Source organism: Scleropages formosus, chromosome 8 (genome assembly GCF_900964775.1).
Source record: "Scleropages formosus chromosome 8, fSclFor1.1, whole genome shotgun sequence".
In the NCBI taxonomy this organism is placed as follows: Eukaryota; Metazoa; Chordata; class Actinopteri; order Osteoglossiformes; family Osteoglossidae; genus Scleropages; species Scleropages formosus.
In genome coordinates, this window is record NC_041813.1 from 32,518,977 (window position 1) to 32,542,439 (window position 23,463).

Consider the following 23,463-nt stretch of genomic DNA (forward strand, 5'->3'; position numbering starts at 1 on the left):
AACCGAGGACCTTGCAAAGTATGAACCCCACGTAGTTCCACTGGACAGCGACCTCATCAAGACATATGTGGTGTATACAACACTGTAGGAACATGCGTTCCTCCCATAAGGGGGTTAATTAGGTAAATATACTTGCTTATTTATTTAGCAGACACTTTTCTCCAAAGCAGCTTACAATGGATACTATGTAGTGTTACCACCCTACACACCTTATTCACCAAGGTGACTTACCCTGCTAGATACATTACTTACAATGGGTCACTCATCCATACACCAGTGAAACATACTTTCTCTGTGTCACACACACTGTGGGTGAACCTGAACAGGCACCTCTTTGGACTGTGGGAAGAAACCAGAGCACCCGGAGGAAACCCACACAGACACGGGAAGAACATGCAAACTTCACACAGACTGAGGGGGGATCAAACCCACGTTCTCTCACACCACCCAGGCGCTGTGAGACAGCAGTGGTACTTGCTGTGCCACCATGCCACCATCTACCTAACTTTCCTTTCAGAATCAGAAACAGAATGAGTTTTATTGGCCAAATGTGCTGATGCATAGAAGGAATTTGCTGTGGTTCTAGGTGCCTCCAGCATTTACAGACAAGCAAAACTCATTTACATAACTTATATATGTATTTATCTCTGTGTCTTCAATGTATGTATATGTGTGTGTGTTATGTGTATGTGTGTTTTACATTGTGTGCTGGTGTAACCAGAAAAAATTTCCCTCTGGGATTAGCAAAGTTTCATTCATCCATTAATTCATTCATTCATCTTGTGAAATCCCTCAGGTAGGCAGAATCCCTTTGTGAATACTATGTACATTAATTGCTTTTGAAAAAAATCAGCTCCCAGACAAAAAATAGTCGGTGAGAACGTGTCAATCAGAGACGGGTGCATAATCAGCAGGGGACAAAGCTTTAGCTGGGACCAGAGAGCATGACTCTCCATGACTGTCCCCTCTGGGGTTTGGAGCAGCTAACCCCTGAGCACAGGTATACTCTACAGTGAGGAGGTGCAACACAAGCAGCAGATCAGCATGTTATAGCTGAGAAGTCATATGACACCTTACATGTGAAAACCCTGAACAGTATTTACTTGCAAAGACCGTGTTGCAAACACACTTTCAAAATACAATCAAGTCCTGAAAGCAAAACTGAAATGAAGTGCAGAGTCTTGGAAAGACACATTTATTATATGCGTGTCCCCTCTCCCTTCAGCCTTGCGCCCTGTGTTGCTGGGTTAGGTTCCGGCTTGCCGCAGCCCTACTCGGGACAAGTGGCTGGAGACAGTGTTGCGTGTGTATTCATATATGGTTATTCCAAGCATCAGATTGCTAAACTGAAATTGAAGATTTCATACAAAGGTGTCCATTACTGTCTTGAGAGAAGAGGGCCAACTGGATCTAACCAGGAGAGAAAAAGAAGGGGGAGGCCCAGATGCACAACTGCACAAGGAGATAAGTACATCAGAGTCTGTAGTTTGAGAAACAGGTACCTTACAGGTCATCAGTTGGCTGCTTCATATAGAACATGCCAAATACCAGTCATCTGCAACACTAAAGACTTAGTCTCATCCGTCCATAATGCTCTTTTCCAGTAATCTGCCATCTGATGTCTGTGTTCTTTTGCCCATTTTAATATTTCTTTTATTTGCCAGTTTCCTTTGTAAAAAATCTTCAGTTTTTTTGGCAATTTGACACATCATGATGATCATGATGGAATTGCCTTAATTTTGAAATATATTGTTGTATTGTATAATAAATACACTTTTGTTTCATCTGTGATTTATAATAATGAGTTGGGAATTAGCAGACCGCACTAGTCAGCCTAAAACCAAAATTCTTTACGGAAACCATGAAACTCAAATGTAAAACAGAAATTTAAATAAATACATTTTCTGAACCGCAACGCCAGTCCGCCGCAAAGCATCCTGAGCGAAACTCGAATCCTAGATCCACTGGAGAGCAGGACCCAGGCCAACCCATTGCGCTACTGCTCCCCCTAAATAAATACTGACACGTGTAATTAAAAACTACAATAAAGGTCCGTCGCTTTGTGATGACATAAGCCACGTACGTTCAACGTAAGCACGCTGGGGAGACGCAGTACAGGAAGTGATGGAGTGAGAATTCCCTTTGCTATCAATAGTATATGTTGGGAGCGTAAACGGTGGGAAAAGCGTGCGTTGGCTATTGAAAGGAAGCCCGATTGTCGGCGGAGGGCTGTAAAAACACGGTAATGAGGGAGGGGAGGCCGTGCGGTGTGTTGCTTCGACACCGTTTGTAGCCTAGTAGGAAGTGAACATGACTCGCGTCTCCACCACCATCCTCCTGTGAACAACGGCGGGTCGAGGTAAGAGAGCAGAGTGCGCGCGCGTGACTCTGGAAAAACAGAAGAAAACTAAACTGAAATCCCCAGTTAGTAACCTGCGAGGAGTGTGCAGCACACGGTTGTGTGTGTGTGTGTGTCTGTCCAGCTGCATTTTCAGGTGTGTTCCCTGGAAGTTCGGTGTTCCTCCTACTGCCAACCCAACGACCGACGCGGCGAGTAGTAGTGCTGTGGCTGTCTCTCTCTCTCTCTCTCTCTCTCTCTCTCTCTCTCTCTCTCTCTCTCTCTCTCTCTCTCTTTTTCTCTGTGTGTGTGTGTGTGAAAAACACACTGCAGGACAAAAATGACCATGAGCCATGTGATGATGAAAATGTAACCAGTGACTGACAATGTGTCTCTGCTGCCCTCGCCCTTCCTTGGTGCTCTTTGCTGACAAGACAGAGTTTGGTCTCAGTTTCACTGCTGTACCTGAGTAGTTTTGGTGTACTTTGCTCTGCTCTGACCGCTCATCCCTCTAGCTGACTTTCCCACTCCAGTGTGTACATCACCACCCGCCAAGGAAAGTGCACGATAACCGTGTAGTTAATTCTTATTGTTTAAAAACTTTTCAGTAACACCAAGTAGTTAAGTGACGGGTAAAGCCTTAGGGTACTCGTGTCATTTACACTGGTATCTAGTACTAACGCGACAAACGGGACAGTACTAGAATTGCCGCGTGTCTGGATGCAAGTCTGTCCTACAGTTGTTGTTCTCGGAGATGTACGTTCGTTGCTTCGGTCCACCAAGGAGGAGGAAAGCATCCGTTAAATTAATACAGTCAAGTACAGACATGTTACATGTCGTGTACGTGTAGGGAGAACTTCTCTGTTGCATCCATGTGCCACACTTTGCTCCAGGACACTTGACGTGAAATCGTTGCACAGGGAGCAGGTACAGTCTGTGTGTCACGCGTTTCTGAACACAGTGCTCCTGCTCCAGTTTGCAATGAGGCGACTTTTGCGGAGGAGACTTCTCGTACCGTGCAGGTGATACCATCATTATGGCAGGCTGCGAGTGGCAGAACTCATCCCTGCCATGTGGGTGGGCGTGTTTGCCGTGTTGAGTGTGTTATCTGCGCGCTATTCTAGAGGACAGCAGAGTGGAACAGCATTCTGGATTCTGGACTAAGCTTATGTAAACAGTGGCAGCAGACGTGCAAATTCCTCTGTGGAGGCACCGCCTGTCCCAGCCACAGCTATCTAGATGTAAATATACCTGTGACATAGACGTGTGTGTGTGTGTGTGTGTGTGTGTGTGTGTGTGTGTGTGTACGAGCGGGCACTCGCCTGTTGCAGCTGTCACTTTCTTGCCCTTGCCTGTGGTCCTCTGCTGCTTCGCAGCCATCCGGGTCGCATAACCACAGCTCCCAGGGCTGCAAGGCTGCAGGTAGCAGTGTCCCACCGCACACTGCTGCTGCTCTTCTGTCCACTGGCTGCTTTAACTCTGGTTATTCATCTATAAGCAGCAGCATTGTGCACCTGTAACTACAGTGCCTGCACATGCTGAACTGTGTGTGAACACAAGCGTAAGTAAGGCCGTTAACAGTCACGCTTCTTTGCCGGTATTTTGAGCCGCTCGCACAGCTGCAGCTTCACCATTCCATCTCACAATTCAAGGGTATAACAGCAGCACCCTCCTTGGTACTGTGCTGCTGCGGAGGGCTCAATGAACATGACTATTGTTGTGGTACTTCCTTGCGCAGTTAAGTGTCTCCTCCTCAGTGAAGTGTGCACACATTCTCTCTTTCTCACACACACACACACACACACACAACCCTCCTCCTCTGTGGTTGTTTTCTATCATTTCTGTCACTGAAAGTTGACTCATTCCAGAGATACTGATTGTTTGCGACCAAGCCGACATCCCATTGGCCCCTTTCATTGCCTGTATATTGTTTGCTTTATTTAAAGGTATAAAGTACTTTGGTATTTCATCCCCATCCTTTGGTGGCTCAGGTTGTAGAGCAGGCCTGTTCGTGTCTGTCCTCCACTGGGACGGGCGTCACTCCTCAGGTTCCGTGCAAAGAGGAAGTCTGGGATTCCTGCTGTTTGCTGCGGCTCTTCACTGGTCAAATGGGAAACAGAGGTCAGGGCTTTGAGGCGGGTGACAGTCAACGAGCGATGGGCTGCACGGGGAAGCCATTGTCGGTTGGGCATGATGGCAGCGTTTGCTTTGAGTTAGTCTCCTGTTGTTTCTTGCAGCTCCTGATGGCATGCTGAGGTCCGCTGGCCCCCCGTGGCTCAGCTGGGTTGGAGCACCAAGATGGGACAGTGTGTCACAAAGTGCAAGAATCCCTCATCGTCCCTGGGCAGCAAGAGTGGAGACAAAGAGTCAGGGACAAAGTCCCATTGCCGTAAGGGTGGGGCTAGTTCAGGGGACCGCAAAGATGAGCCAGGGTGTGTAAAAGCTTCCAGGGATCCCCTGCCCAATGGTACCAAGAAAGCAGAGGTGTGGGCAGAGACAGGTGGGGCCTTGGGTGGGGTTGTGGTGCCCTTGGGGGAGGCAGGGCTCTCATCTAGCCGCGTGGAGGAGCTGTTTGTACGTTACAAGGATGAGCAGGATGATGCCATCCTAGAGGAGGGCATGGAGCGCTTCTGCAGCGACCTGCAGCTGGACCCCACTGAGTTCCGCGTGCTGCTGCTGGCTTGGAAGTTCCAGGCTGCCACTATGTGCAAGTTCACCAGGTGAGTCAGGGTTCATAATACACACACAAACACTGAGGTGTCTCTGCCAGCTTGCTGACATGTGGCTGTCTTCTGCAGGAGGGAGTTCATGGAGGGCTGCAAGGCTCTGAGGGCAGACAGTCTGGATGGCATCCTGGCCCGTCTGCCCAGCCTGCAGGCAGAGGCGCGCGTTGAGGAGAACTTCAAAGATCTGTACCGCTTCACCTTCCAGTTTGGTCTGGACTCAGAGGAGGGGCAGCGCTCGCTGCAACGCGACATTGCCATCGCCCTGTGGCGGCTGGTCTTTACCCAGGACACCCCGGCCATTCTCCACTGCTGGCTGGACTTCCTGATGGAGAACCCCTCGGGCGTGAAGGGCATCTCACGGGACACCTGGAACATGTTCTTAAACTTCACACAGGCCATTGGTCCTGACCTGAGCAACTACAGTGAGGATGAAGCCTGGCCCAGCCTCTTTGACACCTTTGTGGAATGGGAGGTGGAGCGCAGGAGACTGGTGAGGCAGGGTGGGGCTGCCGAGTTGCTGCCGGGGGAGCCCCCTGAAGACACGGCCCGCCTCTCGAGTCCTGGATGAAGACACAAATTGCTGCTGTTGCTAGGGTAACTACGGTTATGACTATTTACTCTTTGTCAAGGGCTGGGGTAGATCTGTGGGTTCCCTCCAGCCTTCATCTGCCTTGTGTTTTATGAAAGGGCTCCAAAACTGTATGGTTTTGGCATTTAACTTATTAATTTCTCTTGAGGTAAATCTGTGTGAATATATATATATATATATATATATTATATATATATACACACACACACAATATATATATATCTTTCATCAGTGGATGTATAACATACATCGCTTCTTTTTTTAAATGCTCCTGGATGCTTTAGAGGTCAAATGTGAAGGCACAAGAAGCTTTGCCTGCTCTGTGTCTACCACTCTGAGGGACACTGGATACTGAGTGCCAGATCTGGCCCGTGCGATAAGTCTACACAGAGCAGTTTGCAGCTTCCTCTAACAGACACGTGCAGTGGTTTTTCGTAAATTAAATAAAGCGTTAACTATTTTGTCTCTTTCTGTGACTAACAAAGAGAAAATTCACACACTCACTTCTGTTGTTTCTCAATACAGTTCACTTCCTGCACCTCTCCGTTACAATCACGTTTCTTACTCCTCAGTGTTAGTGACAAAGTAGGTGTTTTGAGCTCTGTTGTTGCCTTGGTACCACGGCAAGGCCTGTCCACTTGCAAAACAGGAAGTGGCAGAAGTCCTTTGGCCCATCCTGGAGAGACAGCTCAACTTGAACCAGCTCCAACTAAGTTACTGTCACATACACACATTCTCAGAGCACTTTGCAGGACTTCATTGTACAAATAGGCTGGGAGTCAGAAATACAGTCTCAATTCTGGATGTACCATGAGGTGACACTAATCAGGCCAAGAACAACTTAACTTTATAGGCACCATCTCTACTCTGGAATGGAGCCCTAAACTGCCACTAAGAGAGGTGTACTCACAGTATATTGTGTGCTACGTTATTTGCAGGAATTTAGCATCCATACGGCTGGGACTGCTTTTCAAGTTCCACTCAAGGTTAGATGTGGAGGTAATCTGTCCAAATTTGAGCTTCTGTGATACATTTTGGAACTGCAGAGCTGTCATTTGTGGTTAGTGCAGAAATAACAATCCACAATGGAAGATTACTTAGTATTACCATGAATTATGCACACAATCTTGCAGCTAGGGGTTGCCTTGAGCAACATCTCAGCTTTCTTGCCAGTGCAGCTGGCTTGTAGTCAGTGCACTTTCTCTACATGAAGGAAATGACTCGTGTGGTTCATTTGTCACTGTTGCAATATTCCAGTGCAGCAGCTGACTGACTCAGACCCAGTGTGATTATGAGGCGGTGCCTTTGGGCTGGGTGCAGAATCCTGGTGCACGGCCGGTGGTGCTGGAGTCTTGTCTGACAACAGTCAGCAACGAGAGGAAAGGGTGTGATGCCTTGTCACCAGCAGTCTGGGTTTAACAGAGGACCGCTCAACAACAGATGTGTTTTTGCTTTAACATTTAACAGTGCACAGTGATTGCCCCTGCTTAGCACAATCCCAGTTAAAGACAACTCAGAAATGCCTGTTAGCACGTTAAGTACATGCGTACATACAATTTTCTGTGAATAGAGGAAACGGTGAAGTGCAGCCATTTAAAATCTCCTGAGAAGTGATTAAGTCATTAGCTGCTGACTGACACAGTGAATAATGCGATCACACAAGGAACCTGCTTGAACATCTGAGCATTAAGGCCTGCTAATTAATTTTGGTGTTAAAAGTCGAGTCACATCAAGTTCATCTCAGTCTAGGTTCCTGGACCTTAATCCTGCTCAGATCTCCATCACTGCCACCAAATAAAGCCAGGTTTCAGACTAACCAAAACACAGAAAACTTTTCTTTCTACTTAGATCTAAATAAAGAGCTGTTTTATGGCTTTGGGGGGTCATGACAAATTGAGAAGGCCAAGAGTGATGTCATCTTTCAAAAGATTAAAAGGCATGGTTCTGAAAAATAAAATGTTTATTGCACACTCACAAGTACAACATCCACAGAGACAAACTGGTGCCCCTAAGGCCTGTTCCATAGGTTCCTGGGACTTTACAAAGTGCATTTTATGTTATTAGTTTTTCCCATCCATGTATTTTTTACAGGATCAGTAAGTCCCATCCCCTTTTGATATCACCGCTTCCCTCTCTGAAACCAAAGAGAATTTCCTGAGGGATTTTGTCCCGATCTCTCCATTTCTACTGTCCTTTAGACATGGGGCCAAGCTTTACGGCACTTTACTTGCCTGGGGACTGCACTCCTACTTTCTGGATTCCAGGATGTGAATGTCTTCACCACCAAGTCTAGTGATGAATCCATCATCCAAACATGATGTAGAACTGGCCCACGCAAAAAGGATGGACTCTGCTATGCAAACAATCACATTTTACACTATCATTATAACTATGCAACTTTTGGAGACATTTAAGGGCCATTTTGCAAGGGTTCACACAGTACTTGTGTGCCCAGCTACATCAGTTCTTTCTTGGTTTAAACTATTACTACAAGCTGCCTGGGTTTAACTGGTCAGAAACACCTAAAGCCATACCCCTCAAGGAGAACCATGTGGGGGCACTGTCCTACCTTGGGGCAGAGTCATGTTACAAGCTCTAAGTGACCTCCAGGTTCCCAGGTTGTAGTAACAGCAGAAGGCATCCTACTATAGCTGATCCTGATGTGTTTCATGACAGGGGTGCTCATCTTTACAACAGAGCCCAGGAATGCCCTCCCAACAGGAAAGAGAGGGACCAGAACCATTCGTGCTGATTTTCTTGGGGCAGAAGGGGAGCCTTGTTCTCAACCCTTGTCTGTGTCAGTGTCATGGAGGATGGGGTAAGGGGGTGGGTTAGAGGGGCAGGTTTCTTAAGTGTTCTGGCGGAAGCGAAGTTTATCAAAAGCCGCTTTGACAGCCTGATCGTTACCGCTTGCATCCCCCAGCCAACACACGCGGCTGCTTGGCACATCCTCCTTCAGCTTGCGCTTGGTGAGCATGACACCATTCTCCAGCCCATCTTGCCCTGCTCCCTCAGAGCCCATCAGTGTGATGAAGCAAGCATGCCGCCCTCTCTCCAGCAGGGTTGCTGAAACAACGGGGGGGGGGGGGGAGTCAGTTTCGAGAAGGTCCACTCACATCATGTTTTGGTCATGTAGAATCTGGGCAGCTGTAAACACTCCTGAAAGACACTCACTCCTGAATGACACAATGTGCTCAGTGCCAGCACTGTTCTCCAGGACAGCACAGGGTTGCTGAGGGTGCAGCATGTAGATGAAGCGGTCTTTTCTGCTGGTGCTCTGAAATAAACCACCACAGCACAGTAAAAATGCAAATGACCTGTATTTCTGGTGTTTACTTGTCAATTACAAACCACAAACAGAATGACACTCCAAGCCATGATAGTATTAGCCCAGAATGCTGCGCGACTGACCGAACTGTTCTGCTGGGATGGCATTTCTCCCCAGAACACAAAGACTGAGATGGTGTGGATGGTCCTGATGGAGGTAGGCACTGGTGTGTTGGGTCGGATCAGCAAAATCATGTCCCACAGAAGAGCCCCAGAGTTGCCATCCAGGATCATCACCTAGCAACATATATGGGCATGGTACAGGGCACAAGGTGTGTGTACCACACGTGCATAGAGGGGGTAGGGGGGCAGGGAACTGTAAACATACATGATTGTCTTACACAAACTCTGTTCTGGCTCCCACTGTCTGTGCTCTCTGGTTGTCAGAGTAGCAGATGGTACCATCATCATGAGAGCACACATTCAATCCTCTGTTCATTACTACCCTGTGAAAAGTTTCATGCTCTGTCTCCTGCTCACCCTGGAGATCAATAGGTCCATTATCTGCACTGGAGTTGCTTTCATCCAGCACAAAGGACACAGTGAGGTCCTCTGCAGGATTATTCACACTTGGGCAACCATGCTGAGTGGACTGTTAGAGGATTACAACTTTTCACTGTGGTAATGCACAGTAAATCAGTTCAACGCAGTAAGATCCTCACCCGTTTGGTGCCACCATCAGAATCATCCTCTATCACAACATCAGGAACATCATCCTTGTTGAAGTATCCTGTGGTAGGCTCACTGGTGGAGCAGACAAAGGTAAACAGTCATGTCGGCTCATGGCAGCTTCTCACCTTCTTTCGCTCAAATCACAGGCCGCAACCACTGTAGTGGGTGGGTGAAAGAGAGAGAGAAACATCCAGAAACATGCACCTGAGGACTCTGCTGATGTTGACCCTCCAGAGAGACTGCAGCCTATCTCCATCCACAAGCTCAACAGAACCCGCAGATACCAAGAGCAGGTTGGGACTTCTGCTTTCCTTGGGAATCTGAACCACCTGCTGGAGTGATTCTGAACTGCAAAGAGACACACTTAGGTCACAAAAGCACCCACAAGCACGTACCTTCAGCATACACATTTTGTTCATTTTCACAGTGGACACATTATGTACATAAGCCACAAAGACACAGTCAAGATATCAGAGTATGAATGGTGGAGACACCTGTACTACTGTTTTCTGTGTGTACACATATCGAAGTCAGCCAAGGTACCTGTAGAGCAGAACCTGTCCAGTGGTGTCATTAGCTTTTTTCTCCCACACCTGGTCTCTCTTCAGGCCAGCTTCACTTCCCGCTCTGGCCTGGGCTGCCACCTTCCACAGGGCCTGAGCATAAAGGCCTGAACCTGTTGGGGCCAATACATCTGAACTCAATAACATGAGCAGCGAGGCCTTCAACGGCAAGTAACCAGTTACAGTACCTTGCCAGTCTAAAATGGCAGGTATTTCACCTGTCTGAAACAGCAGGTAGTGAGAGCCTGATGCCGTGGTGTGCATCAAGTGTTTGAAAGTCTTGGTGGAATCAAGAACCACATCCGAGCCGATCAGACTGCCCATCTTGCTAGACACTATTCTCAGCTTGGTCTGTGGACAGAAATGGTGAACAACTGTTAAATGACAAAAATTTAACTTCAAGATGATGACACAGCAGTCAGGTCAAAAAGGCCCATCTTGTCACTACATTTACATTTATTTAGCAGAAGCGTTTCTCCAAAACGATTTCCAATTAACTTTATGTCGTGTTATCAGCGCACGCACCTTATTCACCAAGATGACTTACACTGCTAGATATACTACTTACAATGGCTCACTCATCCATACATCAGTGGAACACACTGTCACTCACACACTGTGGGTGAACCTGAAAAGCATGTATTTGGACTGTGGGAGGAAACCAGAGCACCTGGCGGAAACCCATGCAGACGTGGGGAGAACATGCAAACTCCACACATACTGAGTGGGGATCAAACCCACGTCCTCTTGCACCATTCAGGTGCTGAGACAGCAGCGCTACTCGCTGTGCCACCGTGCCACCCATTTATTTGTTTGGCAAATGCTTTTCTCCATAGCGATGTACATCTCATAGAAAATACAATGTGTGCACTACATTAGGAGAAAAAGAAACATACATGCAGACACGAGATTCTTAAGTACAGTTAGTTTCTTTCCACTGTATGAAAGAATGTACATCACACAAATAGCTGTGCAAAACTTTATCTGAATACCGACGATTCCTTATCACCTTCCTAGTAATTTAAAAAAAAAAAAAAAAAAAAATCTATAAACATTTACGTTACATTACACCACCTGTGTTGGCCCCGGCCCCACCAGAACCAGGTCACCCAAGCCGTCTCCATCCAGGTCTGGCACCATGAGAACCGGCAGCTGACTGCTGAAGCTCGGCAGGTGTGGCTGCTGCCAGAGGATGGTCCCTTCAAGAGACGTGACAGATGGACAGAACTTGACAAGAGGCCTCTGCAGCTCTCGGAGGAGTGAGATGGCAAATCATACCTCCACAGCCATCTATTAGTCATTTAAAACCCATGTGCAATCAGCACCCTGTCTGTTTACCAGTGTGTTTGTCAATGGCGGTCAGCTGTTGAGAGTGTGCAATCAGGCAGCCGGTGTCCATGCCCCCTAGTCCTCTCAATCCACACTGTGCCCAGTGAAACTCAGGGGTTAAGGCACGCTCCCACAAGGTTTGTCCATTGGTGCCTGCCGCTGCCGAGAAGAACAAGCAGGGCGAATCTGCAGAACACACAAATATACACACACACACACACACATACACACCATTGTCCACCTGCTACGGATGTCCACACTGCAGGGCTCACAGTACTACTGCTCTCACCTTCACTGGTGCAAGACGTATTCAAACTGCCAACAGAGGCCTTGAGGACAAAAACAACATCAAGGATTTTGTCTTTGTTTGCGTCTTCAACAGCAAGGAAATTGTATGTAGCTTTGGAGAGAGAACAGAAAGACAGAACTTTACTAAAACATGGACAACACCGGAGGAATAAAACTGATCGCACCCACTGCCATAAATTCCCCTTGATTACACAAACACATCAAGAGGTGCTCTAAACTATTTTTCCCACCTGCATCGGCGTAGGTTTGGTTCCAGATGCGTAAGTAAACAGGTCGGACAGGGCATGGGATGATGAAGGAAAAAGCAAAGACCACCGTGAGGCAGAGGAACAAGGAGAGGAAGAAGGCTGCTGTGCGCCAACGTGAAAGGTGGGCAAAGCGACGGCCTTCCTGATATTCCTCCTCCACCTTGCCTGGGGGGATGGCATTACTCTCCTCTTTTAGCGGCTGTGCCTCTGCGCTGTTGTCTGTAAGCTCCGGCATGTCTATGTCAAGAGTAAGACAGAGGGCGTGAACCCCAGCAAACCCTGCTCCTTACCAAAGTCAAGGTTCAACCTCAGAGCACACTGTTCCCTTGTTAAGATTATGAAAGCAGTGCCAAGCACTTGACCATACAACCACACCCCGCGGACTCGACTGTTAGCCCCACTAACGGGCAACTGTGCATTTTCAATGTCCCCAGACACGTGTTCACACTGCAGCTCTTCAGCCCAAACAAATTCACTGGCTTCAAAGGGCTAGGACCCTCTGTCCAACTCTAATAATAACAACAACAACAACAACAACTAAGCCCAAAGACAATGTAGGGTTTCCCACTAACAAGTCATAACACGCTGTGGAAAGCCCGTCGCAGGATCTGCTGCCTTGGACAAGACTCGAGATTCTGAAGACATGAAAGCGCAAGAGAAATGGTTTTTCAACTTGTCCCCAGACCAAACCCACTAATGCAACTGGGTGAGTGTGGAGGTGTGATGACTGCACAATACATGTAGGGGGGGGGGGCACTGAACTCTATCCCCCCTGTCAGTGACCAATACGGACAGCCACTGCCCACCCCTAAGAGACGTATACCGTAAGGCAGTCCTCAGAATTATCCGTCCAACGTGTTACCCCAGTGGACCATGCTGAGGCCAGGCTTTCTAGAGGAGCCTGCCAAAAACCGAAAATAGCAGTGTGCGTCTCTTTTGGGTACAGCTGCATCCAGGGTGCTGGACGGATGAATCCGGAAAAGACACAAACATGAGGGAGGGAGGGAGCAAAGACTTGTTTCAAGTATTTTAAACTACACCCAGGCTTTTCACTCTGTTAGCTCTCTCCCCCGCCATTTCTTAAGACAGCCGATTACAAGTACAGCTGACCTTTGAACAACACGGGTTTGAACTGCACGGGTCCACTTATACATGGATTTTTTTTTTTTTACTGGAGAATTTTTTTGGGAGATTTGTGACAAAATGAAAACTCACAGACAAACCGGGTAGTACAGAAATATAGAAAAAAATTAAAGAAAAGTTCGGCATGTCATGAATGTAGTATGTAGATGGATAATAGTCTATTTTATTTACTAACATAAAATGTACATGCAATATGTATAACATCATGTACTGCTTTGTACCATCATAAGACAATACTGATGCAGGTACCGACAGACAGACCATTCATCTTGTAAAGAGACCACTAGAGAATATCGATAAAAACAGTACAGTACTGTAAATGTATTTTCTCAGTTCCTTATTTCTTCATAACATTTTTTTCTCGATTCTATTTGTAAGCATACAGTATATAATCCGAACAACACACAAAAATACGTGTTAATCGACTGTTTATGTTCTCAGTAAAGCTTCCGGTCCAGCAATGAAGTCTCTGGGGAGTCAAAGTTACACTCGGATTTCCGACTGCGCGGGGGGTCGGTGCCCCTGTAACCCCCCCGCGTTCATCAAGGATCAGTTGTAAACATTTGACTGAGACGTACTCAGTGCTCCAACAAGGGTATTTCTTGCGAAAAACAGTCAAATACAATCAATGAATGGATGCAAAACATTAACTTGAGTTTTATCCCACCATGTGGGTCGGTGCCATTTCCCAACTGTGCGGTAATATATATATATACAGCGAGATTCATCCATTTCATGATTCATCATGCCTCGAAAAGCACCGAGCGACTGCCAGAAAAAAAAGTATCAATCTCAAGGTGTCACTCTCCAACAATGTCATCATAAACTGTGCTAAAAGAAAAGACTTACCATTAGTTTTGACACTTTCTTTACTGAAAACAGAAAAGTCTTTTACTTGACATTCAGCACCTGCCGCCGCTGCGCTGCGACTCTTCGAGACGAATCTTGGCTCGACGTCGTTTCAGTTTGTTTACTCTCCGCAACAGTAAAAGTAAAGTAAGCGTCTCCACGGACTCTTTATCACCAAGTTCGCCACAGATATGAACAACTTCGGACCCTCTGAGTCTAGCAACTGGCGGAAAATGTTCAAAATGATAAGCTGAGTGAGTCGCGTCAGCAGCGCGAACTCTGAGGCGACGAGTCTCGCGGGCGGGCGGGGAGCTCGAGAACGACAATCCAAATGTCGTCACGCGCCCGGCGGGTCACGAACGCGCCACAGGTACAGCTGGAGCGCGGACTCGGCAGGCAGGCAGGCAGGCAGGCAGACAGAGAGCAGAAGGAGACTCTCACAAAGAATCCGCAGTTACACAGTTACGTTCAGTCTAGTTACGGCGCCTCTATATCTGTGCGAATTCGCCACAGCACTCCGCCAAGACACCCGGAACTGGGCGCGTGGCGTCGGGCAGGACTCCGCGCACACTGGGTGGGCAGGCGGGAAGGGGGGAAGAGGAGGGGAGGAGGGGAGGGGGAAGTTGGCGAGGCATTCTGGGCAATGGAGTTCATCAAGTACCGCCTAAGCGCCACACTGTATGTCCTCTCTCCGTCAACAAAGGGATATCCTAATGCAGGCTCGCGGTGGTTCCGAAGCATATTCACGAAGCGTAGTGTGTGCGATAAGACACACACACAAAGGGCAGTTCGTAGCCACAATTCGCCTGAGACACATTCATTATTATTATTATTATTATTATTGTTGTTGTTATTAACTCTTGGGCCCAGGTTGCGGCTATCATTTTGCATTCTGATCAGCACTTTACACTTGATGCTGTTTGTCAACTGCACTTAATTGCTAAATTGAAAACAAATTCACAGAAGTCAGAGGTATAAAAAGTGCACAAACTGTCCAGAGATTAGGACCCAAAATATATTTATTGTTTCCTCATATGTGACATAACAGAGGCAACACTCTCAAAGAGAAAAAAGATAGAAATTTAGAAAAGGACATTTTTTAGGCCTTTAAACCTTCAGAAGGTGCGTTGTTGAGGAAGCATGGATTGCGATATGAGTTTAAGTGATGAAAATACATATTTTTACTTGTTAACAAGACACCAAATTTGATTTGTTGAGAAAATTCAGGTTTCGACTCGAGATGCTGAATCTCTGCCTGTTGGCTGTCCGTCCGTGGGCAGTGGGACCCTTCCGTGTGTGTGCGCGTGCGTGCGAACTGCGGCGAGGTGAACTGCCAGCCGTACCCCCCGCACCGTATGTCGGCGTGTGCTTGGAGTGTGGCCACCGTGCCGCTCGGTGGAGCCCGCTTGCCCCACGTTCCTCTGCCGTGTTCTCGTGTCAGTGTCTGTTCCGCTCTGGGATTTGGGACGTTAATGTGTTAACAGCCCATGTCTGTGTTTCAGCGACAGTTCGCCGAGGAAGACAGCGAGATGCGTGACCATAGGAGCCCGACTCGGTTTTATTTCTCTCGTTGCGATCCAGAGCAATTCTGCACAATACTCTGGTATCGCACAGGGGTCTAAAGAGTAAAGCAGTGTGATCATTACGTACGAACACATTTGATCTTCATACATGTCACACGCTGAGAAAGCTGCACATGGGGCTGTTTACCCAGGACAGGCCCCCCCACCAAACAAAGCTCTGCATTGCTAGTGGACACCACATGTTGAGAAGATGTTGCAGGAGAAGGTCCTTAATGGGGACTAAACAGAGACGGATCATTAGCGTTAATTACACTGAATACAGGTCTTACTTACGATACCAGTCACACCCTTACACACCCCTGTGTGTGCGTGTCTGCTTGTGTCCCTGTCGAAGTGGAGAAACCACTGTAGCGGAACTGCTGCCACTGCATCCATGCCACAAGCACCGTCGCTGACCCCCACGCTCACAGCCTGCCGCTGTCCTCCTTCTGGTCCACTTTGATCTTCTGTTTCTCCATGACCGTCTCGAGCTCCGTGACCCTCCGCTCGTCCTGTGTGTGTGTGTGGTGGCCCACAGGTCCGCAATGAAGCCACGCGAGGGACAGCAGCACACAGAAGGGCAGAACAGCGGCCACTCACCTCCAGCAAAGACTTCTGCACCATGATGTGGCTGTAGATCCTAGCGCCCTCCTCTGGAGAAACTGAGCGCAGCTCCTCCTTGTTGAGGGAGAAGAGCTGTGCGCCAGTGAGAACACCCAGGCTCTGCACTGTCCTAAGGAGGGAGGAAAGGAGGAAGGGATGTGCCATGTGCCAGTACGCCGTGTGCCGTTTGTCCCGTGCCGTGTGGTGCACGACAGGGAGCCTCACCTCTCACTGAAGCCCTTTCCCCGCAGCCACTTCTCCACCCTGCTGGGGCTCGACTGGTAGGTGAGGGGCTCCGACGTGCTGGACCTGCGGCGATCCACCGGAGGTGCTCCGCTGCCGGACTTCCTTCTGGCCAGCTTCCCCAGGAGCTCGTCGTTCACCACCATGACTGACAGGCCACACGGCAAGTGTCAGTAGCTCTGCCTCCCCGCACCCCCCCTTCCCTGTCCCACACCCAGCCACCGTGCCGTACCTCTGTCGCTGTCTGGCGGCTGGCTGTACGGCCGACTGGCCCAGGGCTGCGCCTCAGCGGGGCCCGAAAGGCTCGTCACAGCCATGGAGTGGTGCCTGTTCACTGGCTGTGGGGGACGGAGCCTTGTGTGAGGGACAGGGCACCTCCTTCCTAAACTCTTTTGCCGCAGTGACCATGCAAAGTGCAGCTTTTGGATTGTATGTACGAGTGCACGTGCGTGTGTGTGCGTGTGTGGGGTACCTTGGGCTCCCCCTTGGACCCCCCCTTGGGCTCCAGGATGTTGAAGGGCACGAAGCCGATTTGGCCGTAACGATTGCGGCACTTCCACCAACGCTTGGACGACTCGATCACCTATAGCGCGGGGAAGACGACACACCTGGGCCTTGATAGGGTGCTCACACCCACTGCGTGTTGGCCTACCTCACTGTCGAGCCTCACAGCAGCGTCACGCGCACACTTGTACCTCCAGTATCTCGCCGTGCAGCACGGAGAGCTCGCTGCTGTTCCGCGCCACAAAGTCGTAGCAGCACACGTACATCCTCTCTGCCTCTGGCAGGGCATCGCTGCAGGAGGACATACAGACCACTAGGTGGCGCTGTTGCTGGGCACTGGGTTCAAGAGGAGCAACTCGGCTGCTGGTCACTTACATGTGGTCGGCGAACTGCTCTGGAGAGGCGGCTCGCTGGGCGGACACGCTGGAGGAGCGCTACAGCACCACAGAGACGAGAACAAGGTCGCTGAGGACTGAACCCTGCAGCCAAACCCGAGCCCACCCTGCAGACACAGTGCTGTCGGCCGCTCACCTGGATTCTGTCCCTTAATTGGTCTTGGTTGTGCTGCAGCTCAACAGGGTCCTCCCACGGCTGTCCCTCGGGGTCAAAGGCCGCGGGTGTCCATCCATCCGAGAACAGGGGTATGTAGGGGGAGACAACCTCTCTAAGCTGGGACCTGGGGGACAAGGGTGTACACAGCAGCTCTCACAGAGGGTGCAGACAGACAGACACACACACACACACACACACACACACACACACACACACACACACACACACTCACACACACACACCCCTCACCGTGGCTGTGTCCAGTTGGACCCCAGAGCTGTCCACAGCTGCTGCTCCTCCTCAGTCAGGTGCCCCTGCAAAAGGGCCACGGCTCCGCTGCTCAAGGCTGGGCTCACCACGCTCGCCCCCAGTGCCGGCCCTCCGGTTGTCTTCACCAGCTGGAACCATGGCTTGCTTACTATGTTTTACTCACTTACAGAGAAAGTATTTGTCCGGTCCAGTTTCGTCTGTTTTTGCAGCTTTTTGACAATACATTAAAAAAAGTGACACCAGTTTTGCTTTCAGGTCATTCCCTTCAGGTGGAACATAATGAAATGTGGGTTCAAACGTATGAAAAAGGAAATTCCCCCTGTAACTGCAATCAGCCTAATTAAGGGGGTAATTAGGGTCAGCTGCTCAAACACTGTCAAGTCCAGTTTGGTCTAGCGCTGTCCAGTATAATTTTTATTTACTGAAACCTTAACCAGGACAGGAAAAGTTAGCAAAACACGAGTCACAGAGCCACATTATCCCAGGCTCTAGGAGCTCTGGAAAAGAGTTACTAAACCCCATGAGTCTGGATAGGGTTACACAGTCATTTTGAAGGCCCTGACCCTCCATCAAACCACTGTCAGAGTCACACTCATCAAATAGAGAAAGTTTGGAACAGTGGTGACTCTATTGCAGAAATTGCCAAATTCTCTCCACAAACAAGGCATAAAATAACCAATGAACTCAAAAAGAGCCAGAGAACAACATCTGAGGAATTACAGGCCTCCCTTTCCTCTACTCAAGATGATCTTCATGGCTCCACAATAAGATACTGTGCAAAAGTGAGATGCATGTGAAACCGGCAAGGCAGAGACCATTGCTCACTTTAAAGAGCATGCAAGCTGATGCACAGTTCACCAAGAAGCAAAAAAAGTCTAAAGGCTTCCGGAGGAGTCTTCTGTGGACTACAGACTCTTTTCAGACATAACCCTTTCCACGGGTCCTGCTACATCTGGCAAAAAGCAAACACAGCATTTCAAAGTAAGATCCTTCAGCCAACAGTCCAGCATGGTGGTGGCAGTGTAGTGGTCCGGGGCTGTTCTACTGAGAGAGAACCTGGGCACCTTGATACCAGTGAAAGTGTCATGAATTCCTTCCTCTTTGTATCAGAAATTTTAAAGGAGAGTGTGTGTGTGTGAGTTGAAGCTGAAGCGCAGATGGGTCGTGCGGCAAGACAGCGATCCCAAATGCACATGTAAAGCAACATCAAAATGGGTTATAGAACGGCCCGGTCACAGTCCAGAACTGAGTCCAACTCAATCCAAGATGCTTTTGTAAGACCTAAAAGACCCGTTCATGTTCATAAAATCATGCACATGTCCTGAGTTAAAGGAGCGTAAAACATGCGGGAAAGGCGGCCGAGACCCTCATGCGGCGAAATGAGACCCTGGTCAGGAGCTACTGGAAGAGTTTTGTTGCAGTCAGTGCAGCAACTGACCGAGTTACTTTTCCACACCTGCGGTGTACATTTCATTACCTCCCCCAACAAGGAAATGACATAAACACAAGACGGGAGTCACGGTGTCTCTCCCACCCTCTATCCACATAGCACTGGAACTGCAGAAAGATCTGATCAAGTTTAATGCCAAAAAGCTGCAAAATCAGAGGGAGAAAAGTGCAGCGCTGGACTCGAATCTCCTCTCTTACAGCCATTCACCCTCTTCCACAGCAGGGCACTACGGCAGGAGGTGGGACTGAAACCTGGATCTGGCAAGGCAGTGCAGGGCAGGGCAGCAGCTCTGAGCGCTATGCCACCTGCTGGCCCTGCTTTCTCACTTTCTCCTCTGCTCCCACTAAGGTGAGTGATCGGTGCAGGTGGAGCTCCTCACCAGATCCAGGGGCAAGAAGATGTGGTGCAGCAGCTCCTCTGACGTGGGGTTAGCGATGAAGGGCTTCAGGCGCGCCTGCGGTTATGCGAGAGAGAGCGGTCCCGCGTCACACGAGTGGGCCAAACGCTCGAACGGAGCGCACAGTGGGGACCGGTGCCTCACCAGCAGGCTAAAGCAGTACTTGAGTTTCTGGAAGATGTCCACAAACTCGTCCTCCTGCGGCGGTCGGGCCCTCAGCATCAGCAGGTCGTCTTCCTCAGAAGAGCGAACCACACGGGCCGTCAGAAACGGTGCACGCCGCCTTCTTCACGACATCGCTCCGCCACCACTCACCCCCGTCCCCACCCCCTGCCGGGCCCCGGAATGTGCTGACCTTTGCTCTCTCCATCCTGCTCCTTCCTGCGGCTGTTCTTCTTCTTGGTCTTCCTCTGGGCGAGGACACTGCTGGCCTCGGCAGCCTGCTGCAGTCGCCCCATGAAGGCCTCGATGTCGCTGAAGCAGTGGTTCAGGATTTCCTGCGAGGGGAGCGGTCAGGGAGTGGTCAGGGAGAGGTCAGCAGGCTGGAGAAGAGGTGCACGGAACCAGAGCAGAACAGAACGTGTCCCTGGCACCCCAAGCCCCCAGCGTGCAGCAGAGCCTGCCGCTCGCACCTGGAGGAGGAGCACCTGAGACAATAGCTTCCTTCCGTAGAAAAGAAACCGGTGCTGATGGGGTCATGTACCACACAGCACACGCAGACACACAATGCACACACACACAACACGTGTGCGCACACACACAGAGGATGCACACAGACACATAGAGTGAGATGCGAGGTGCGAACACAGAACGTACCACTTCTCTCTGCAGTTGTGCTGTAGATTTGGAGTTGAGCTCATTGTGGAGTCCATTCACTGCCGGGGTGGGGGGCGGGAAATCAGTGTTAAACACGGTGTGGAAAGGAAACAGTTTAACCCCCCGGTAATGAGCGTCCTGGTCAGGAGTCACTAGTCACCTGTGGTCCCGGGGAAGGACGAAGAAGGGCTGTTTGGCCCCCCTGACACCTTCCTGAAGGCTCCAGGGTTGCGAGGAGCTACAGGAGGAGGGGTCTTTACCTGCTGCTCCATGGATCAGACTGGAAAGGAAGTGCAACAGTTATACTGATTTATTCACACTTTTCATTTGCCAGACAAATCCTGGAGTGAACAAACTTGCATCATCAACAAGGAGCTTTACACACACACACACACACACACACACACACACACACACACACATGCACACACACACAGGACTACTATGGACACACAGCTTGTGTGTGTGACACCACCACGTTGCTGGTTCACATCCCTCCAGCAGCTCGTCTAGGAGCGAACATTCAAACAGCAAATACACAGTTTATCACAGCAGATGGTGTTGGACTCATTGATGGAGCTGTCAGCAGATCAGGAGAGAAGAGGCTCTCCAAGAGACGGGTTCGAGACCCTCCTCCAGCGTGGGAGGGACTCAGCAGCTCCGAGGGACACGACATTTGTTCCACCGTCGTGATGCTGGACCCCTGTTAGTGGGAGCACTGAATGCTGCATGCGTGGCGTGTAACATCCCTCTGTGCTCCGGGGCGTTCGGCTGTCGCAAGCAGATTCTGAAGAGGAAGTCAACATTCCACATGCGTGAGCCCAGGAATGTAGCCCTACAGTCAGAGTGCGTGTCGTCACACCGAGAATGTGCATGTGCGACCGACCGCACACGAAGAGGAAATGAGGAGCGGCTCTTCGTGGCGACACGTCGAAGGTCCGTCCACAGCTCCAGACCCCCCCAGCAAATCCCAGTGGCTCCTAGAGGTCAGGCTGCTGAGTGCAGGAACAGGGTTTGTTTCCCCACAAAACTCGTGTGACACTCAGAGACCCATGGGGCCGTCGGCGTCCCGTCCGGGTGTCCCGTACTGATGCTGAGCCCTGCTGTCGAAGCGTTTGGGTGTGAGCTGCATGATGGTGTCCCCACCAAGCTTTTCCCATTTCACATTCTCTAGCAGCTTCGCCCGTAGCGTCCCGTGATGCCTGCGTCCCCGTTCCCCGGAAAGCACACACACAGGTGACATCCCGCCGACAGGGAAGCAGCTGATGCCGTAACCATGGCGGCGCACATGGCACCACCAACGTGCCCACCACCGAGCTTACCTGGTTTCTGTGTGCTGCGTGTGCCCGGGAGCTCGCCGCCCTCTCAGTGTGTGTATGTATCTCTGAGCGCCTGCGCTCTCTTCAGCTGAATACTCCTGCCGTCACGCCTTCAGCAGTTATGCAGGAACTTGAAGAACCGGTCCAGCTCCACGGTCCTCCCGGGTACTTGAGCGTGACACCATCACCCATTGCCTGTTGGAACCGCACGCCACTCGGGAGGGGGTGATGCGCCCACGGGCACCCGCTCTGTGTTCTGGTGAGGCTGCGCTATTTGACACACGTCTAAACTGGACACATGCAGTGGTGTCAAAGTGTTCATGTCGCACCCCCACTCACACACAGCTCAGAGTCACCAGGGTATGAAGAGCTGAACGGAACACAGCGGTTTGTGGAACTTCAGTCCAGCCTACCTGCACTGCAGCGCCAGAGCTTCTCTCTCAAGTTCCGCCATGTCCCTGTCCCTGTTCCCTGTCCATGTCTCTGTCCCTGACCCTGTCCCCTGACCCTGTTCCTGTTTCTGTTCCCTTTTCCCTGTCCCCTGTCCCTGTCATTGTTCCCTGTGCCCTGTCCCTGTTACCTGTCCCTGTCTCTGTTCCCTGTTCCCTGTGCCCTGTCCCTGTTACCTGTCCCTGTCTCTGTTCCCTGTTCCATGGGCCCTGTCCCTTTTCCCTGTTCTTGTTCCCTTCTCCCTGCCCCTGTCCCCTGTCCCTGTCAATGTTCCCTGTTTCCTGTTCCCTGTGCCCTGTCCTTGTTCCCTGTCCCTGTCTCTGTTCCCTGTTCCCTGTTTCTTTTTCTGTTCTCTTTTCCCAGTCCCTGTCCTCTGTCCCTGACCCTGTCCGCTGTCCCTGTCCCTGTCCCTGTTCCATGTGCCCTGCCCCTGTTCCCTGTGCCCTGTCCCTGTTCTCTGTTCCCTGTCCATGTCCCTGTTCCTGTCCCTGTTCCCTGTTCCCTGTCCCTATCCCTGCCCCTGTCCCCAGTCCCTGCCCCCGTCCCTGTCACTGTTCCTTGCTTCCTCTGCCCTGTGCCCTGTTCCTCTGTCCCCTGTCCCTGTTCCGTGTTCCCCGTCCCTGTCCCTGTTTCCTGTGCCCTGTCCCTGTTCCCTGTCCCTCTTCCCTGTTCCCTGTGCCCTGTTCCTTGTACCCTGTTCCTTGTCACTGGTTCCCTGTCCCTGTGCCCTGTCCCTGTCCCCTGTCCCCTCCCTGTTTCCTGTCCCTGTTCCCTGTTCCCTGTCCCCTTGTCCGTCTGCTTTGTGCCTTCATATCCCCCCATTTCCCAAGACACAGCTTGATTCCTGACTATGCCCTTTAAATTCTCTTTGAAAGGATGTTCGCTCCTCATTAATGTCCTACCTGTTTATGGACCACGAGTTTTCACCTGTCCCCTCAATAAAACTGGTGCACCTGCAATTGGGTCCGTCGCCTCTCTGCCGCTTGGGAGAGTCGTCTCAGTCTTCAAGCAGTCATTCTCTGTCAGTCGTCTCAGTCAAAGTTGCAGTCAGAGGCGTGTCCTTTTCCGGCTGAGGAGACCGGGCGCTGCGCGGGGCCCAGCGTCCAGTGTCCAGCGTCCTATGTGTACCCATGTAAAGTGACATCCTTTTCACTGGATTATGTTGAGGAGAGGAGAGGAGCCCGTTGTGCACAGCACCGTGTGA

General features: G+C 50.2%; 3 protein-coding genes across 7 annotated transcripts; 1 reads left to right on the forward strand and 2 right to left on the reverse strand.

Annotated features, from left to right (window-relative positions):
* Positions 1-2,655: 2,655 nt before the first annotated feature.
* LOC108941638 (DCN1-like protein 3) lies at positions 2,656-5,823 on the forward strand. The gene is made up of 2 exons (XM_029253941.1): positions 2,656-5,058; positions 5,137-5,823. The coding sequence occupies exons 1-2, from the start codon at positions 4,637-4,639 to the stop codon at positions 5,630-5,632; spliced, it is 918 nt and encodes a 305-aa protein (XP_029109774.1). The 5' UTR covers positions 2,656-4,636; the 3' UTR covers positions 5,633-5,823.
* A 1,772-nt stretch (positions 5,824-7,595) lies between these two features.
* LOC108941538 (protein FAM234A-like) lies at positions 7,596-14,681 on the reverse strand. 3 transcript variants are annotated; one of them, XM_018764283.1, is made up of 12 exons: positions 14,094-14,681; positions 12,084-12,338; positions 11,834-11,944; positions 11,554-11,703; positions 11,290-11,414; positions 10,404-10,566; positions 10,196-10,346; positions 9,857-10,000; positions 9,643-9,724; positions 9,065-9,217; positions 8,828-8,930; positions 7,596-8,719 (listed from the first exon to the last, which is right to left on the reverse strand). In XM_018764283.1, the coding sequence occupies exons 2-12, from the start codon at positions 12,334-12,336 to the stop codon at positions 8,502-8,504; spliced, it is 1,653 nt and encodes a 550-aa protein (XP_018619799.1). In that variant the 5' UTR covers positions 12,337-12,338; positions 14,094-14,681; the 3' UTR covers positions 7,596-8,501. The 3 variants fall into 3 exon arrangements, with proteins under 3 accessions (XP_018619799.1, XP_018619800.1, XP_018619798.1); XM_018764284.1 differs by having other exon boundaries at positions 10,196-10,328; positions 10,434-10,566; positions 11,554-11,730; XM_018764282.1 differs by having other exon boundaries at positions 11,554-11,730.
* Positions 14,682-15,011: 330 nt separating this feature from the next.
* eps8l1a (EPS8 signaling adaptor L1a) lies at positions 15,012-23,458 on the reverse strand. 3 transcript variants are annotated; one of them, XR_001966651.2, is made up of 16 exons: positions 21,813-22,315; positions 20,651-20,770; positions 20,491-20,549; positions 20,030-20,171; positions 19,819-19,907; positions 19,657-19,731; positions 17,807-17,955; positions 17,537-17,681; positions 17,381-17,439; positions 17,197-17,296; positions 16,974-17,084; positions 16,734-16,839; positions 16,484-16,649; positions 16,256-16,388; positions 15,974-16,167; positions 15,012-15,895 (listed from the first exon to the last, which is right to left on the reverse strand). XR_001966651.2 is itself a non-coding variant. In XM_029254016.1 (16 exons), the coding sequence occupies exons 3-16, from the start codon at positions 20,760-20,762 to the stop codon at positions 16,081-16,083; spliced, it is 1,533 nt and encodes a 510-aa protein (XP_029109849.1). In that variant the 5' UTR covers positions 20,763-20,770; positions 21,813-22,099; positions 23,162-23,458; the 3' UTR covers positions 15,013-16,080. The 3 variants fall into 3 exon arrangements, 2 of the variants coding, with proteins under 2 accessions (XP_018620054.1, XP_029109849.1); XM_029254016.1 differs by adding an exon at positions 23,162-23,458 and having other exon boundaries at positions 15,013-16,167; positions 21,813-22,099; XM_018764538.2 differs by lacking the exons at positions 20,491-20,549; positions 20,651-20,770; positions 21,813-22,315 and having other exon boundaries at positions 15,012-16,167; positions 19,819-19,911; positions 20,030-20,127.
* Between the last annotated feature and the right edge of the window lie 5 nt (positions 23,459-23,463).